The following is a 19,570-nucleotide window of genomic DNA, read 5'->3' as shown; positions in this document are numbered from 1 at the left end:
TCAATATAAGATTATATGCCTGTGTGGCATTTTGCCAGGATAACCAAAAGGTTGGCAGTAACTTTTCATGCATAGGCTGAAAATTAGGTGGTGACTGATTAGGTAGTACATAAATTTTAAGCAACTCCAAGATAAGATCTATCCTTGCCTAATCAGTGTTTGTTAGAGGAATCGTGTGGGTGCCCAAGATACAATTTTTTTTATCTAATAGTATAGAAACAATTCATGGTGTCATTGTCTTTAGGTAACCCTACTATTCAGCCTTCAAGCCAATGAATCAAACACAATAGACAAGTTTGGCAGGAGGATAAGCAAGGACAAAGTCCCTCTACTTTTGGCATTTCATGATCCTACAGAAAGAACAAGAGAAATCATCAACAGAACTAAAAGACAGAAGGGTGTCCTCAATTTATGGTAAAAAACTTTAGTGCATACAAAAATCTCTAGACATCACCACCTCTGCATTTTCAGCTATATTGTACAATTTATCAACCTATACAAAAGGGGAAGAAAACAAACATATCCATCCGCTAAATCCAAAATTTTGTTTCATATTAGGTTACCGGCAAAAAGGTAAAAGGCAACCATCTGAATCCTTCGCGGAACTTCTATATATTTGGTATGGGACATGCAGAGAGAGTAATGTGGTTTGGCCACAGAAAGCGTGATGGCATTTCTAGGGCTGGACGAGGTGCGGGTATATTGAGCTACTACCTGTGCTTGCTTGAGCTGCAAAACTTGCTGTTGGTAGGAGGAGTTCTGCCTGAGGGAAGGAGCTGTTGGATGGCACATCCAGCAGCAAGTCCTGATCAGAACTTTCATTTGCAAAACGGAAGGAATTCTCAGATGGCAATGCAAAAAGGCTTCTTGGACTGAAGCAAGAGCCATCATTCTCTATGATTTCCTTCTGTTCATAGCTGCTTTTCATCACCACTCTCTTGGGGCTCTTCATTGTTATGTTTGCCCCTGAAGAAAAATTCAATTAAACTGTTGTTTCCATCTGAATTAGAAACAAGTTGAACCACACTGCACAAAAATGGAGATAGGGTAGGTTCTGTTTCTTGTAAACAATCAATCAACTACACATTGATCCACAGGAAAAACAACTTGAGTGTAGCTTCAAAATGTCTAAGAAGAAGATATCAGATAGAAAGAATGCTTGATAAAATCTATGTACCACAAAAAGACAGTATCCTATCCATCATCACACCTTTTATATTCTCTTCACATGGTGGCATGGAGGATTGGGGTGCGGTGATGTGGTCCACAAACACTGATTTTCCTATTGAACATTTTGTAATGCTTATCTAATCATAGACTTATGATTTTCACGAGTATAACGTAACTGTCAGGATGGAGCGCCTAATATAATAGCCAAAAAAGAAAATAAATGGAGAGAAATAGAAAGAGAAGCGGAGATGTACTAATTCTTTCACCACTTCTTTATATTGATTTCAGTTTCAATTACTCAATTTCCTCCTAACCGTCACAATGCATGTAATCATCTTTAGAAGAGAATAGGTCATTGTATAAGATGAATTAAATATCTACTACACTCTATCAGGAAATTTTGAAAAACTCCCAAGTATTTTTGGGTAAAAGTTTGTTATAAACAGAAGCAAGTGTACCAGACGAGTATAAAAGAAACAAGTAAAGACATGCAACGAACCTAAATATTTTGGATGTTGTCCGTCGCGTGGTCTCTTCATGTTCACTGAATGACCTGTGCCAATAACATTGGGCCCTCCTGCAACTTCAGAACTACTGCTACTATTTTTACATTTCATGTCCTGACATACAAGTAAATTGGCTCTAACTTCTGTCTAGCAAATGTAGTAGCATATAAGTGGGGGTCACTCAGTGAATTTTCATACGACAAATCATAAGCAAGGCTTACCTTAAGAAGATTAAATTGTTCCACCCACTTTGATTTCATTAAATAGCACAACATAAACCTCTTCAAGGTTCTACATTCTTCTACTGTCACCCCCGAGAACGAGTTATCAAAAACACCTTCTGCAAGAAGTGTCTGGAAGGTAGATAAATTCTCCTCAAATTGAGAGCTCTCGAACATGCTCCTGAGACTGCAGAGAATTAATAATGGGAATAAGATCAGAGCTCGACAACACATTCCTTCCATCAAGCACCAGTATATCATGGTTCAAGTTCAACATAACCATCAATTATTTTCTAAAGCCCATTTAGAACAATTGAGAGATCGTACAAACCTCTCTGGAGGTGAAAAAGAATCAACAGGAGGTAAGTACTTTAGTAGTTGCTGTTGTTCATCACTTGACAGATGACTTGTGAATTCTTCATAATTAAGTACATCCTGCATAAATCATTGCCCACAATCACATTCATTTCTGCATATTGCTTATTTGGAAAGTGTAAACTGTAGGAGTCATGCTTAGATCCTTAAAGTAACTATTAACAACCAAAAACCTGGTGAAAAAACAAGATCGAAATGGTTATTTACCGTTAAAGAGGAAGCTTATACCATTCAAAATACCATGATGTTTTTCAGGTAAAAGGTTATGTATAATGACAATTAAAAGTAGAAAATAATTATAACTCCATGCAAAGAATCCCCAACTCAAAAGCCTGAGACGTAGGACCTTGTACGAAGCATGCTATGGTTGTATGAGATGAAGCAATTAAAAGTTATTTGTATAAAATAAAGAGACAGCAAGATACCTTAATGTCTATGTGGCACAGTGGCGAATTATGATGTCCGAGAATCTGCAATTTTTCAAGGTGATCCTTACTCCTGCAGTTCAAGATGAAATCAGAAAGATGGAAAGTATAGTCCATCACAAAGAAAATAGGCTTTACATCGACAGTCTCTTAAACTTGCCAGCAAATTTCATTTAGACACTCGAACTACGACTTATTCTAATTGAGCACCTGAACATATGATTTAGTGTTTTTATTATACACGGCGGTTCAAATTTTGGAAAACTTTTTGTGCATATTCTCAAGTGTCCATTACGTAGATTTTAACCACTTAAAATATGTCACTTCCTTTAATTATACGCATTAGCCAAGAAAATAGTACCAGAGCCTTTTAGATTATTCAATTATGTATCTCAAACCACCACAAGCATTCTGTTACGGAAGTCGCAGGGAAAGCATGGACCATATCATGTTCATATAAGTTTCTGTTCCATATATCAGTCTATTTGTGTAGCCATACACTGTCAACCAATAGGAGGACAATTATACATGTTAACACTTTATCCTTTTGGCTTCTGTTGCAACACGTAACACAATATGATATCCAGCTATAATGAAGAAAGCACCTTTTAATCTGGTCTTGTTCCATTCCTTGACCAGTAGGCTTCTTAGTTCTCTCAGTTATCAGGTTTGAGGCATTGACACCCTTACTAATATTTACAGGTGGAGTAGTCAATTGTGAATAAGCCTCATTGGAAGAATGGTGTTTGTTGTCAACCGACAAAGAGCTGGCTTCTGATTCTTCTTCTCTACCTATAGAACTTGGATGCCGAATGAGCACACTTCCATGTCCTATCTCAACAGAGACCATAGGCTTGTCACTTTCAAAAAGCAAATCTTCTTCAGAAGATCCGGAGAAGTACGAACATTGTTGTTGTTGTTCATGTAAGATAGTATACAGGTCTTTGGTAAGCTTTTCAACTGAAGATTGCTTTGGACGATTGACAACACATGTTCTCTTCCTTGAAGGCACCATTCCTTCCCATATATTTGATTGCCCGGGGCCTGAAAGCACCATAAAGGGGTAAAAAATTTATGCAGCTATTAGTCACCCCATGAGTGAGAATTCAGTAAAAGGTTTATAAATCGACCTGTCAAATCACTTGCTTCAGCACTACCAAATTGTCCATAGCTTTCAGAGTTTGAGACGGCAGAGCCGGAACTTGACCTATTGCTTGTATCTTCATCAAAAGCCTTACGGTGGAAACTCTGATTATATTCAGGAAGAATTCCAATTTCAGGATTATCATGATATTTCTTTCGTTTCAGCATCTTCACCTCTTTGTTCTTTACAGGCAAGTTTTTGAACCTTGAGACCCTATAATCTTCAAGGTCATCTGGTTCAGCCCTTGCATGGAGAGGAGTATAGTTTGCCAGTGTCCCTTTTGTTCTCCACCGAGATCCACATGCATTGCAAAGTATTGGCTTCTCTGGTGGTCCATTACGCCAAAGAGGAGTGCCTGCAGCATGAATTCACCGTTTTAGACTGTATTCCAAGTACACAATGTGGGAAGAATGAAAGGCATCTAAGATGTCTGACATCCAGAATTGAACGTTATTATAGAAACATCTTACTCATCCCATGACAAAATAATACTGTAAGCATGTAATCAGAATTTTAACAAGCATATTTGTGGCAGAGAAAGCTTGAGGACTATGATTGCAACTGACAAACCTATGGTCGATTGAAAGAGCAAACGTCTCCTCCAAATTCACTTAACTTGATTAAGAAACTAAATTGTTCCTATATAACTAAGAGACTGATACCTGTTCAAAAGTCTATAAGCATGGTAGTGGTCCATGTGTAGACGGGAAGTTTAATTTGTCAAGGGGAGGACCTCAGAGAGAAAATGAAGAATCTCAAAAATAACTAAGAACACAACAAATTTCCGTTTCGTGAATGGCATGAGCAAGAAACACAGAGGCAGAAATCATTTTATTGAGAAGAACAGAGATAAATCAAGGTAATTTGTTAATCAGCATTAGAAGAGGACTCAGGGAGCTGTCCAGAAAATCTAACTGAACTTCTCTGTTCAAAGAACTGAGCTGGAATCAGAACAGCACGAGGAGGGGCTAAACTAGACAGAGTTGCAATTAAGCAGTGGCATGTGACTGACGTCTACAGATATTTACTTAGAGACATTTACATTCCCCGGAAAGGTGCCATCATTAAGTATCTCCTATAAAACCTAGCCAAGTTTCAAATCATTATTCAAACCAGTTTATTACCATTCTTGCAACAAAATGTGTTACACCATTGGGGGACGCGAATAAAAGCGAATGTCAGCTATTAGTTTATGTAGCATCAACATATAAGAGAGTTGCCAATGTAACAAGTCTTTTCTAGACAACTTGAATTGTTACAAGACCAACGCGAGTAACATATACAGCAAAAGACTTGGTAATGTATAACTTTGACCCAATGAAGCACAAATGTCCCTGGAAAGAACGCCGTTCAATCACAAAGATCAGGCACACGAATTTGGAAATAGACATTTCAACATTTTCTAGTCATTTTGTGCTGCTTTCATTCCCTAAAGAACCATATCAATGCCACTTTCACCAAGAACTCAGTCTGCCCAAAAACTGCATTTCTCCAAAGAAAGTTTATGTCTAAATTTGTAATGGTATTGGAAGATAGGAAATGGATACTGAGAATACAGCAAAACTCAACACAATCAAAACATCTCCCCAATTCATTGGAATATAATGTGATTAAATTAATTAAATCGAACTCTAAATTTCCAAGTTACTGAAAGACTCTTGGCAAGATTTCAGAAGATACTAAAGTGTCAATGGACACTGGATAAATTAGTGCACAGGAAAAAAAGAAGATTGGAAATAAAAACAAAACTGTTTCAGAAACAAATTCCAACTCAAACCAACATTGAATTCCAAAAATTTATTTACACTTTAGCTTGGCAAGAACCCAATAATACAAACAAAAGAAAATTCGAAACCAAATTGAATAATATGAATAACAGCACATATCACTCATAACTGTTCATTGTCCTGGTATTTTTTTTTTTCCCTTTTTGAATAAACAACCATATGGGCATCCAGTTTTCATAATTGAACAACTAATCTAAGCAAATGACATCATATAGAGTAACAAACAACAATTCTATACTGGTAACAGCCAAAAAGACTCCATTTTTATTGAAAATTCAAATCTTTATGGTGAAAAATTAAATACATTCAAGAATCATTAACTCACTTGTAACACCACAGTGATAGCAAGGCCCTTGCTTTCCCATCTGTCCAATTTTTTTTTCTCCCTTATAAAATTTTACAAAACTCAAATGTAAAAAGAAAGAAAAGTTTTTTTCTTTGCTTAACAAAAACAAAATAAAAAAAAATTGTATGATTGTATTTTCTGAAAGTTTTAATTATTCCCTTCAATCCCTTTATAGCAAATACATATGGGTTACTGGTACAAATCTTTTTTTCTGCAGAAAAAAACAAAAACAAACAAGACTCAAGAGAAGGTTGTGTATTAGAAGTCCAAGAAAAACCACTGAAAACAGCAACAATTATGAACAAGTAATTAAAAGATTGAGATGTGGTTTCTTGTTTTTTAGCTGAGAATTTATACAATAATAGAGTGGAGAAAAGAAAAGTCCATTAGAGAGAATCTAATAAATGGTTGGAAGATGAAAATGGGGAAGGGGAAAAGGAAGAAGAGAGGGTGGGTTGTGTTTATTATGTATGACCTCTTTCTCTTTGTTGTTGTTGTTGTAGTAGTTTTTTTTTTTTGTATTTGAAGTAAATGTTTCAACTTTCCTTGCAATTGTTTTTTCCAATTTAAATTTTGTGAAAATAGATCTATTTGTAATTTTTTTTTAACAGCATTATTTAGTTATCCCGTAATTCTTATTTTTTAATGTGTATTACTATCTCTTCTTGTATTTGGTTTATATCTTTTTACTATCCAATACTCGCATGGGAGCCCGACTATATCCTTATTCACGCCGTGTAGGTTCTATTTCTGGGAAGCGCTCCTTACCTAAGATTTTTTCATACCCAAGGCTCGAACCCGAGATTTCTAATTAAGGGAGGAACAGTCTCATTCATTGCACTACATCCTTTGGTGATTTAATCTTGTTCTTTTGCTATCTTATTTCTATAATAATTCTGAGGCAAATACTTTACTTTTGAGCCGAGGGTATATTAAAAACAACATCTCTATCTCACGAAGATAGCGGTAAGATCTGTGTATATGTTACCTTCTCCCGACCCACTTGTGAAATTACATTGGGTTTGTTGTTGTTGTAGATCTACTTGCAATGTTTCAATTCCTTTTTGTTGAAAAATATTTTAGTATCAGTTTTAGAAAATGGACATTGTGAGTTTGAAGAAAATTATTGCTAATGTCCTTGTTGACTATAGACTTTTCTGATAACCCCTTAACATGTGCAATTTTTCTTGCCCCACCATTTACTCACTTCTTGAGGATTTATTTTCTTGTATAACAAAAGAATTTGCTCACTTCTTCAGGGAAAAATAGATATTCTTTTGGAATTTAACTTTTTTTTTTTGTAGCTTGAAAAATGACATAATTATATAATAAATTAATTGGAATAGAAAAGTAAGGGCAAGAAAACAACAAAAGAGGAGAAAGAAACAAAGAGAGTTTGTTTCAGCCTTCTTTACACATTCTCTTTTATTTTTCTCTCTTTTCTGCCTGGTATATTTAAATTTGTATTGTTTTTTCAGGTATAGGATAAGTGAAATATTTATATTTTAATAGTATAATTTAGTAGGTCTGCTTTCTTTGATTTGGTGCAATGTGTGTCACTCTTATTGGACAATACAGTCACATTCCTGACCGTAGATCTATTCCTTGATCTAACATCGGGGTGGTCCCACTATGACATGGTATGCACTGACTACTGACTATTTCTGATTTCTGAATTAAAGTTACAGCACTGTGAATGTAGAGATTTTGAACTACAAAAGGGAGAAATGATCAATTTTTATTTTTATTTTTAACAAAGAAAGTTCACCTAATAATTTAAAAAATAAAATAAAAATATATATATATATAATGAAAACAAAACTCAAAGGAAAAAGTACAAGCAAGGGGGTTAGGACGTACCTTACTGATCCTATTAAGGTGTAAAAAAACTCTACCGATTAACATGGGTGTAAAAAATAAGAAGAAGAAAGAACTAAATGTTTTATGGTCATCACAGAGTGTATAACACACTCTAAGATGATATTACAAATAATAATACTTAAATAGTGAAAAATTAAAGTAGGCAAGAACGTAGAGTCAGACCCTTGTTTCTTTGAAATTGTGAAATCTTCAAGGTGATGTAGCCCGATAAAAATTAGATTCTTCACCTTGTATTCTTACTCCAACCGCTCCAAAACCTCTTGATACTTCGTCAATTCTTCTTGGATCTATTAGACCTTGTTGGTGTAGTTGAACCTTGTCTTCTTTTGTTTTGCCACTCTCATTGGTAGTGCCTTAGAACAACTTCCTCAGACACTTTTTCATCCCAACAATGTTTTCTTCCATGAGTTTTCTTTGTCTTGAATCCTCTCCTTTGTTGCCTAGCTGAAAGATCTCCATCCCTAGCCACCTTAGCAAAGCATTCATCCAGTATTCCATTCTAGTCATCTTCATCAAGTATGTCAAAGCTCAAGTCACCATCAAAAGCTTCAAATGGATCTTCCACAAAAGCTCCAGGTTCATAGCTCCTGGACACTATTCCAATAGGCTTCCTTTTATTAGGATTATCTATAGCATTCAAAGGTGCACTCCTTTGAGCCATAAGCTGCCCCGCGGCTAAAGATGGAAGAACCATGGCACGATTTGGCACAAATATTGGGGCCACCAGACTCAACTTGTTGCACATTGGAGGGGATGAGACCTGCTCCTCATCCTTTACCATGCCCGCCCTATTCTTCATACTCGTACATTCACTCTTCATTTCCACCTTGTTGCTTGAATGTGCTGGAGTGGAGGCCACAATCTTATCCACATCTGGGTAATTCTTTGTAGTCATTAGTTGCTGCTCAGAGTCATCATGTTGCTCACCAAATGACTCCATAGATTTAGTAGATATATCAAATGTCAAAGTGTTCAATGTGACCATCAATGACATTAAGATGGGGACGAGATAAACCGGGATTTATATTAACAAATTCAGGATAAAGTTGATTGATTCAACGAATAAGATCTCATTATATGTATATGTTTCTAATTTTTTTTGTCAAATGTAGTATATAGATAGTCCCTTAAAGTTGGCATCAACAATCAGATAGACATTTTAAATGTAGCAATGACCAAATAAACATATTTACTTGATAAGGGGTGTTTCGTGGTTACCAAATCTAATGAACCTCACACATGAGCTACAACTACGGATGACGTGTCGAATGGACAAATGAGACCAAAACCAGTTTAAAATTTTATATGTATGCAAGTTTGTTTTAATTGGTAGCTGCTTTTTTAGAGCAAAAATTTGCTCTTTCTTTATTTTTGGGAGTTATCTAGTGTTGATGGGTCAAATTTAAGTATGTTGGTAAAGTAGATGAATCAAAATTCGATTAAACTTTTGTTAGCTCTTTTGGTAAATTTTCTGAGGTTGAAATTTTCAATGGTGAATGAAAAATTGATGAAGGGTGAAAACGTAGGGCCCATATTAATTATTTAAAAAATAACAACAACAACACACGTAATGAAATCTTATAAGGGGTTTTGGGGGGGGGGGGGGGTTCTGGGGAGGGTAGGATGTACGCAGACCTTATCCTACCTTTATGGGGGTAGATAGGTTGTTTCAGGTTGACCTTTGACTCAAAGAAAGTGTAATAAAAACATGATAGAGGAAAAGAACGACAATAGAATAACAAGATAAACAAAGCAAATTAGATAACATGTAGTAGTAAAATTGAAGAATGAGATACTGTGCATATACTAAGTAAGACTACTAAATAAGGAGACTAGCTCCCTGCCTCTCCCACGTAAAAATACTATAACACTCGACACCTACTATCCTTCTACCATGGTCCTCAACCTCCACACCTTTCTATCTAGGGTCATGTTGCATGTAAGTTGAAGAGGTATCACGTTTTGTCTATTCACCTCTCCCCAAATCTTCTTTGGCCTACCTCCACCTCTTCTAAAACCTGTTATAGCCAAACTATCACACTTCCCTTAGTGGTATCTCAGCACACCTCCTCTTCACATGTCCGAACCACCTCCGTCTCGTTTCCCTCATTTTTTTCCGCCACAGAGGCCACTCCACCTTATCTTGTATAACTTTGGTATGCCTGCACATCCATCTAAGTATCCTCAACTCTACTACCTTCATCTTTGTCACGACCCAACTCGTGGGTCGAGCGAGCACCCACACAAACCCCCATGGTGGGCGAAACCTTCCCTTATCCAACATTCATTCCACCATAAATAAAATAAATAAGAGGAATAAACAGTCTCATAATATAAATAATTACTAAAGCGGAATATTAATATATAATTACCCGAGATCTGTTCTGAATAGTACAAGAGCTACTGATACAAGTGTGAATAATACAAGTCTCGAATACAAATACTGTTTCCGGATGGGATTAAGACAAGTAATATAGCGGGGTCTCCGGGCAGCGAGATCCATCCAATGCTCACCCTGGAAACTGTACAAGCTAAGCCTCGGGATCATTCACGAGGTGTGGAAGCGGAATTTGCTACGAACTCTGCATTCATAAAATAGTACAGCAAGGTAGTATCACTACAAACACCATGTATTGGTAGATATCTTACGCCGACAACGATTAGTTCACATATATAAAGAAAGAAATCAACAAATAGACATATAAGCAGTCAAATATAGTCACTAAGCATATTCACGTTAGACTTGCGATAATAGATGAATCACAATAGATCTCAGTAGTCTACAGTCATAGCCTAGGCAGACACCTCTATTCCTCGAATCCATCAAGTGTCTAGGTAAGTAATTAACAAGCACACAACAACTTAAATGAATCATCAACCAAAGAATCAATACGGAAACGTACCATGCAATGTAATAAATGCAACAACCAGAATCAATGATATAAGTGGAGGTAATATGAATGCAGGTGAGATGCAATGCTATGCACTGTCCAACTGTCTCTTACCATACACACATGCTACGGACGGATAACCTCCACGTCATGATAGTCATGACCCATGAGGGACCCGCGAACTACAACACTAGTCACTCCGCACACAGCCCAGAGATGACTTTCATCTTTCACTTTCTAATCATACGTTTCCATAATCTTTTTCCATCAATTTATCCATTGGGACCACATCACATTACCATGAGAAATGCAGGATGAAATATATGTATGAATGTCGAATTCACGTGTGATCATGGAGATGAATAACCATAACGACATCCGTAAATCAACTATCAACGCAAACTTATCCCATAATCTGTGCAATGCCACGTCCGGAACAATCTCCCTTCGGACCACATAGGTAACATTAAATAATATATGCATATGATGCCCTATGAAATATGCATGTAGCAAACATCACAATAAGAAGCCTCGGATGTTTCACTTCCTCACTTATCATTATTAATATCAAATCACAGTTCATATCAATGAATCACGTTAGAATGTGTATGAATGCTACACATGATATCAATATCAAGTGTAAATCATATTCAAATCGCATTTGTGCCTCTACATGAGCACATATCACTATACCAATCCTAAATCATTGTCTTTTCCTTTATCGATAATAAGTGGCAAGATAGGTGAGAGATGAATGCATCACATCAACAACATAGTAAACATGCAACGAGCCCAACACCACACACATGGCGACAAATAAACTCACAATAACAAGGCGACAAGCCCACAAAGTCATCAACATTACCAACCTAAGAATATCCATCCCAACTTCATACCTGAAGGCTTAACATGGTTTCTCCGTCAATAACTAACTTCTACATATGCTTCGCTAATTGATGTCTAACCGAAAGGTAAGCCGTAACCTACATCGATGCCGAGCTAGTGCCACGAACTGTCAAATGTGAGCCTCGCCCTTCCGAAGAGCCTCTGAATACTCAAGTCTAGTCATTATCGAAATCTAAGTTAGAAATGGGGAATAACAGTACCATATTGCTATACATTCATTTGAATCGAATATCAACTAAAGAAAGGAGGGAAATTAGACCCACAAGGGTAAAACGGGTATTTCAAGAGTGGAAAAGGTAACCCAACGTTCTAAAAGTGAAATCCTACTCTTCAATTGCTAATTAAGCTCAATTATTGATCAATTTCATCATTCAAGAGAAACCCTACAATTTAGGCATAAACCCAAGTTTTCCATAATCAATTCCTCAACCCAAGTTAGAGACTCAAGCTTATCATTTACTAACTCAAGCTTATCATTTACTGACTCACAAGATTTCATGATTAGAAAAGCAAGGTTCATTAATGAAACTCACATTCCTAGCCTAAAATTCAATTAACACACTTACAGTTAAGACTCATCTTCTCCAACTACCTTTTCTAGATTCCACCATAGTTTTCTAGCTTAGGAAGGTAAATAAACAAGAACAAGTTGAAGGAGACTTACACCAAGATGAATCAACTCTAAAAACACTTCAAATCGCCCTCGAGTCACTTGGAGAATTAATTTTGGGACTAGGAAAAGAATGGTTCGAACTAGGGCATTTAATAATTCTGATTTAGCGATTCCCTCTCCAGTGGAAAGGGTTCCGCTTTGCCGACTCGCCTCGGCGGAGGATCATCCGCTGAGGCGGATCTCATTAGTGTAGTAGGAATTCCGCACCTGCGGACCTCATTAGTGTAGTAGGAATTCCGCACCTGCGGACCAATACTAGCTGAGGAGGATCCGCTAAGGCGCACACTGTCTCGCTAGGGCGAGACACAAGAAGCAGTAGAATTCTGGTTTTTCACCAAGTTTCACCCCAAATCCCGACATCCACCCGAGACCTCCCAAATACAAAAAAGGTATGCACATATACGTAAATACACGCTACAAACTCACTCGTGGCCTCGGAATTCCCATCGGAGATCTATTTGACTGGGTCAAGCCCCAACGACCAAAAATAATTTTCCAACCAATAGCACAAAACACTTCCAAGTGCCTCGGGAACCGAACTACATACCTCCACCAAGTCATAATCGACCCTCCGAACCTCAAGGAATCGATGGATTTTCGAAAAAAGGTCTGTTTATCCAAAAGTCAACTATTGGTCAGAGGTTTTTCACTTTAAGGCTCTAATTCTCATAAATCATAATAAAACTTGCCCGATTACCTCGGGAACCGTGTCGCCCATCCTCGTGGGTCAAAATCATACTAACAGAGCTCTGGGAAGGGTCAACGGGGGTAAAAGGGCCAAAAGTGAAATAACAACCAAACGGGTCGTTACAATATTTTGAATGCATGCGTTCTTGATGGGCTAACACTCTGCTCCGTACAATAGTGTAGGTCTAACCACTACTCCGTAGAACTTACCTTTAAACCTTGATAACGCATTCTTATCACACAGTACCCCCGATACGACCCTCCATTTCATACTTATCGAATATGATGAGCAACATCATCATCAATCTCTCCGGTTTCTTGAATTTTTTATTTTAAAAAAAGGAAAAAAGATAATTAAAACAGAACTTAAAGGTTTCACATGCATAAATTTGAATGAAACACTTATATTTTGATATGGCAACGTGATGGACTGATGAGACATAACTCTATCAAGTTGGATCTACCTGATCATTAACGAAGTTAAGATACCTATATGACATTTGGTACTAAATTTAAAGGGCTATCTATAAATATACATAATTTAAATGAAAAGAAATGCATTATTGCCTCAGAGATTTTGCCCTTTATCTACTCTATCTCCAAGCGGTCCTAAACATAGTTGAAGGCAAAATGTGAGGGATTATAATGGCATATTGGTTGAAATATTACTTCCATGTTCCAATTGATAAATTACTTTTTTCACTTAGAATGTCGTGAAATGTCTCTCGAGCCTGTCGATCCGTCCCAACCACTCGATTAGTCATAAATCAAGTTTCGGACCTTGAAAGCGACAATATTCCAATCCGCCTTCGTTAACCTCTCGGAAAAAAAATTATTTTATATAGCTTTTAGGTCTTTAGATTCATTGAACTATTTAATTTAAATTTTGGCGGATTGTTTTTTCAATGAAACTAAATTTTCATATATTATTTTAATATTTCATTGAACTAAAAATCATGTCATCATCTTGAACTCCTATTCCAATTAAATAATGGACCAAGGGGAGTAAAATATTTGGCAATAAAAAATATTCCCTTTGCGTAAATTACTATTTAGTACTCTACTAGTTAATATTATTGCACGGCGCCTACCAAAGAAATAGAATACAATTTTCTTGAATCAATTCAATTTTAACATTATCAGTTCTCATCATTATGAGCCCGTTTGGATTGGCTTATAAGTTGACTTATAAGCTGTTTTCAGCTTTTTTGAGTGTTTGACTGGCTAGCTTAAAGTCATTTTATGCTTAAAATAAGCTCAAAAAAATAATTGGACCCATTTAACTTAGTTTATCTAAAGCAGCTTATAAGCTGAAAACAACTTATAAGCCAAAAAAAAATAAGTTGGATTACCCAACTTATTTTTTTCAGCTTATAAGCTGCAAACAACTTTAAGCTGTAAGCCAATCCAAACGGGCTCTATAATATTTTACATTTTTAAGAATCACCAAAAGTTAAAATGGGTGTAATATACTCATAGAAACCAATTCAATTCTTGTGTTTCATTTTTAAGTGGTAAAATTTACTAAGAAGAAGTGATGGTTTACGGAAAAATGGATGAGACCGGCCTAACCTAAAGTCAAGGTTCTCCCCTCTCTTGATGATGAATCTTGACTGACTAACACTAGAAACCGATTCGGATTGATTTTCACATAAATATTTTGATTAAGAAGAGATTTCAAATTTATGAAACTTGAAACATAGAAACATATTTTCTAGTGATATTCTTTTTTTTTTTTTTTTGGTTTTTAAATATACTTAAGTCCAAGACAAAATCTGATATAGTGTATGTATTTCAAATAAATTTTTTCTTAGATATATCTAAAGATGAAAATAGGTTATGTCTATTATTCGGGTATATTAAGTGAAACTTTGTATCCACATTGATGCTTAAGCATTAAGAAATACTATAAGCTGTTACATCCTTCATTTAAGTATACACTTTAAGATATTAATTTAATTAGCTTACTTAATATAATGGTGAGATTAGAAAAATCATTAATTTAAATAGAAACATCATATCAAAGTAAAGGTTTTTTAAAAAAATATTTTAATGGACTTGAATTGTTTAAAATTATAAAAAAGTTAAATAAAGAGTATGATGATGTCAAACAAGCATCAACAATACACCTTCTTTGGTTGTACTTGTGAGTAGTCCCTTTACCACACTTAATGGACTTATTTATACAACAATTGATTTGAAAGCACCTAATAAAAGCTAGAGCCCGTTTGGATTAGCCGGAAAAGTGGTTTTTAAGCATAAGTGCTTAAAGTATTTTTTAAGTGTTGACAGTTGTTTTATAAATAAACAGTTATGTGTTTGGATAAAAATGCTTAAATGATTTTTAGAAATAAGGGTAATATTGGAATTAACAGAAAATATAAGAAATAAAAAGATAAAGTTGTTGGTCAAACTAAAATGACTTTTAAGCCGAAAAAAAAAAGTTGGGGTTAAGCAACTTCTTGATTTTGGCTTATTTTAATCACTTTTTAATTTAATTTAAACTGTTTTTTATTTTTGTCAAACACCCAAATAAGTTAAAAATGACTTATAAGCTGGTTTGACCAACTTATAAGTCAATCCAAACGGGCTCCTAATCCTTAAATGAAAATCTCAGTATATTCGCAGCCCCTAATCTTGCCCTCCGAGTTGGGTTGGTCAAATTGAATTTATGTACTTATTAAACTTCAAGGCAACTTCAAAAATATAAAATAATACTAGTAGAAAACAAAAGAAAAATAATAATAATAATAATAATAGAAAGACAATATTAAAATTATGCTAGCTTATCATAGTTATGAGTTCACTTTACGCGTGTGTTTGGAGGGAGGAAAATATTTTTTTTAGAATATGTTTTTCAATTTTTAATGTTTGATTGGTCAATTTAGAATACGTTTTTTATTTTTTTTTTTCATATTTGATTGGTCAAAATATTTTTCTAAGAAAAAAACGATCCTTAAAGATATGGAAAATAATTATTCTAGTGAAAATAGGGAAAACAAGTCCTCCCTGCCTCAAGAAACCACCACCCCTCACCCACTTTATAGTACTCCCTCCGTTCACTTTTACTTGTCCAGGTTGGACTTACACATCCTTTAAGAAACAAATTGATATGGGTATTTTATCACAATACATATATTAACCGATGTTTAGTCTTAGGTTTTGAGAAATAATTTGAGGAATAAGTGATTAATGCCAAGGGTAAAACATTAAAAATATACTCCCTCTGTCCCATATTATTTGTCTATTTTCCCCTTTATACGCCCGTTAAGAACTCATAAATAAAGTGCATTTTTACTACATTATCCTTATCTTTAAAAAAAAAAAAAAACAGGGCAACCCGGTGCACTAAGCTCCCACTATAAACGGGGTCCGGGGAAGGGCCAGACCACAAGGGTCTATTGTACGCAGTCTTACCTTGCATTTCTGCAAGAGGCTGTTTCCATGTACATTATCCTTATCTCTCTCTAATTAATTGCACTCTAATCAATATTAATTACTTTAAAAAATAATTAATGTTAAGGGCAAAGTAGGAAAAACTTTATTAATTCTATCTTGATTTTTTAAATGGACAAGTATTTTGGGATGGATATTTATAGTAATGTGAACAACTAATATGGGACGGAGGGAGTATTTTTCTCTTGATATGCTAAAAGTGAAAACGTGTTTTTAGTATAGTGGACAAGTAAAAGTAAATGGAAGGATCGGAGTATTCGCCTAGATTATATATAAATTATCTCAGGACAATATTTTCAGCGTACTTATCAAAAACAAAAAATAACTAAGAAACTCATTTATTTTTCGAGAAAACATTTTTCTAGAATACAACTGTCATGAAAAATAACTTATTTCGTACTAGCAACCAAGAGTTATGCCAAGTGGTTAATAAAGTGTGTTGAAAAAAAAGAACACTAGAGATTTCTTACATTTGTTCTAACTTTGATGGACAGAGTTATCCAATATATGCGTTAGTAGAAAGTAGCAGCCAGCAGGCAACCCGTAAAATTAATCGATGCGTATGCAAGTTAGCTCGAACACAACAATTATTAAAAAAATCCTCGTACCAACCGCACCCTACATCTAAGTAATGCATGTGCACATCTCACCCATGGTCTTTGCCTTCTCTTGTTTCTCCTCTTTAATTCACAAGGTCACCCCTTTTGCAAAAGAAAAAGGGGGAAAAGGACTCAAGAAAATGAAAGAGTGGGGGAGAAGAACAATATGGAAAAAAAGGTATCCAACTTGGTCGGCTAAGGCATTCACCTTTGAGTTGGGTTTCACGTATTCATGATTTTATTAATCCTTTTTCTCCATTTTTAGTAGGTAAAAAATAAAAATATATAATGGAGTACTTAATGACTCATCAATAGAATTAAAAGTCTTGGCAGGTAATATGACTTGCTCTATTTTGTGCTTTTTTATATATCACATGCTTTGGCTACTTACTCCTTTCATCACAACCGCGCATTGCATAGTTTTGAAGAATCTAGCCAACTTGGTCCACTTAAGCTTGCTCATTATATGCCACTCTTTTTTTGCTCTTTTTTCTTAACAAAGGTAATATATATTAAATATTGATTAATTAACATCGTTATATAAAGTAGTGCTAGTCCGTAACGTAGTGCTTCCATAGTACATAATTCCTAATTTGTCTGCCTTTAGGATATTTAAAATAAATAAAGGAGAAGCTACAGAACATATTAAATTAATAGGATAACATATTGCTGTCACATTTAGCTAGGTGATTCACCACAATATTTTGGTCTTATAGTACCACCCTCTACTTTGCATTTATTTTGTTTTTCCTCTCTTTTACTTTCTTAACAAATGTGAGTTATTTTGTCCAGGCTTCCATAGATGGTTTTCACATTTTGTTTTTCACAAAAAAGATACTATTACTTATATATGTTGTAGTTGTTATATAAAATCAATAGAGAGCAATCGAACTATATCTCTCCCTTCAGTCCTACACAAAGCAATTTTTTTAATTATTATGTGAGTTTATTTCTATTTTGAAATTACTGACCTATATTGGAATTTGGAATCACAATATATCTGGTATTCCTTTCTTTTCAATCCGGTCTATTTTGGAAGGTAGCGTTGGATTTGTCACTCTCCTATTGAAGTTATAAAAGAATTCAAGTTACTTATAGAATCTTATGGATTTAATGGATTTAACAAGTCAAGCAAGAAAAATTACAGGCTTGGTTATTTATATAGGACACCATCTTAGAATAATTTAATAAATCAGAAGGAAATCTTAATCATCCATAATGTTGATAGTCATTAGTCACTAAGCAAATGCCAACAACTGTCTAGAAATTCAAGAAAGCTATAAAGAAGGTAATATATGAACATTGAAAGTTAATGCTTGGGCTTGAAAGCAAGTCTTGGAAGTGGTGTTCTTTTCCCTAACTACTTCCTAGTCGTCTTATGCTCCTTTTCCACCTTTGATTTTTCTAAAGCTAGCAATGAGTAGGGCAAGTGCACATGTAGCCGATTGGATGACTATTTAAGGCATAATCGAAAATTATAAAATACTTAATATTTTAGTTGTTTTAGAATTAACTTTAGATTGACGGAACTGAAGTTGAAAATCTGAGTTAGAAATTATAAACTTCATTTTGGACTGCCAAGTTTGGCATGTCGCTTGTGCAGCTCGAACTTCCAACATTCAGTTTTGAAATTAGGTTTGACACTCCCCAACTTCAGACCCGTATGTTTGAAGTTCGAACTATCAAACTTAACTTCAAACTTGTACATTTAATTTTGAACTTCAGTTTGAGTGAAATTCAACTTTAGACATACATTCAGGTCTGAAGTTACATAGCAATTACATTAACCTTCATCATAATATTATTTACCGTAATTTTTTCCCATTTGGATTTAATCATTTTGATACATTGATTCATCTTTGTTTATACAAAGAAGTCGAAACCAAAATTGATTGTAATGAGAGGAAAATTACATTTTTTTTTGTGCGGAGTGCCCTTCAAACGCACTGGTCTTTAATTTTTGCCCTTCGCCTAAAACTCCTAAGTTCCGGGTTCGAATCCTCGTTCATTCAAAAAATTTAAAAAAATTCGCCAGGTAGAATTTGGATTCGCAAGGTAGAATTTGGATTCGCAAGGTAGAGTTTTGCCTGCGAAACTCTGCCTTAAATTTAGCAGGCAAAACTCTACCTTAAGGCAGAATTCTTAAGGTAGAGTCTAGGCAGGCAAAATTCTGCCTACAGACCTAACTTTGGCCCGAATAGGCCTAAGTTTGCTAGAGTTTTGCCCAAAACTCTACCTTAAGGTAGAATTCAGGCAGGCAAAATTCTGCCTACAGACCTAACTTTGGTCCGAATAGGCCTAAGTTTGCTATAAAACTCCGCCTTGCGATTTTTTTTTTTTTTTGACTGAGCCAGGGTTCAAATCCCAAACCTCATGATATTAAGCGAAGGGCAAAAATTATAGATCACCAATTTGAGGGGAAAAAATTAAAAACCACTCCAAAATAAGGGCATTCCTGTGAATTGGCCGGAAAATTATGCGACACTAATCACTACAAAGTCAA

At 35.2% G+C, this 19,570-nt stretch overlaps 1 protein-coding gene across 4 annotated transcripts; it reads right to left on the bottom strand.

Moving 5' to 3' along the window:
* Window positions 1-384: 384 nt before the first annotated feature.
* LOC132635177 (GATA transcription factor 26-like) lies at window positions 385-6,481 on the bottom strand. 4 transcript variants are annotated; one of them, XM_060351451.1, is made up of 8 exons: window positions 5,954-6,475; window positions 3,828-4,196; window positions 3,303-3,741; window positions 2,698-2,770; window positions 2,229-2,332; window positions 1,898-2,084; window positions 1,670-1,823; window positions 385-966 (listed from the first exon to the last, which is right to left on the bottom strand). In XM_060351451.1, the coding sequence occupies exons 1-8, from the start codon at window positions 5,991-5,993 to the stop codon at window positions 677-679; spliced, it is 1,656 nt and encodes a 551-aa protein (XP_060207434.1). In that variant the 5' UTR covers window positions 5,994-6,475; the 3' UTR covers window positions 385-676. The 4 variants fall into 4 exon arrangements, with proteins under 4 accessions (XP_060207434.1, XP_060207435.1, XP_060207436.1 ...); XM_060351452.1 differs by having other exon boundaries at window positions 1,670-1,790; window positions 5,954-6,473; XM_060351453.1 differs by having other exon boundaries at window positions 890-1,026; window positions 5,954-6,481.
* Between the last annotated feature and the right edge of the window lie 13,089 nt (window positions 6,482-19,570).

The sequence above is a fragment of the Lycium barbarum genome, chromosome 4 (genome assembly GCF_019175385.1).
Source record: "Lycium barbarum isolate Lr01 chromosome 4, ASM1917538v2, whole genome shotgun sequence".
Classification (NCBI taxonomy): Eukaryota; Viridiplantae; Streptophyta; class Magnoliopsida; order Solanales; family Solanaceae; genus Lycium; species Lycium barbarum.
Note: the sequence above shows the minus strand (reverse complement) of the source record. Positions and strands in the feature narration are given on the sequence as shown.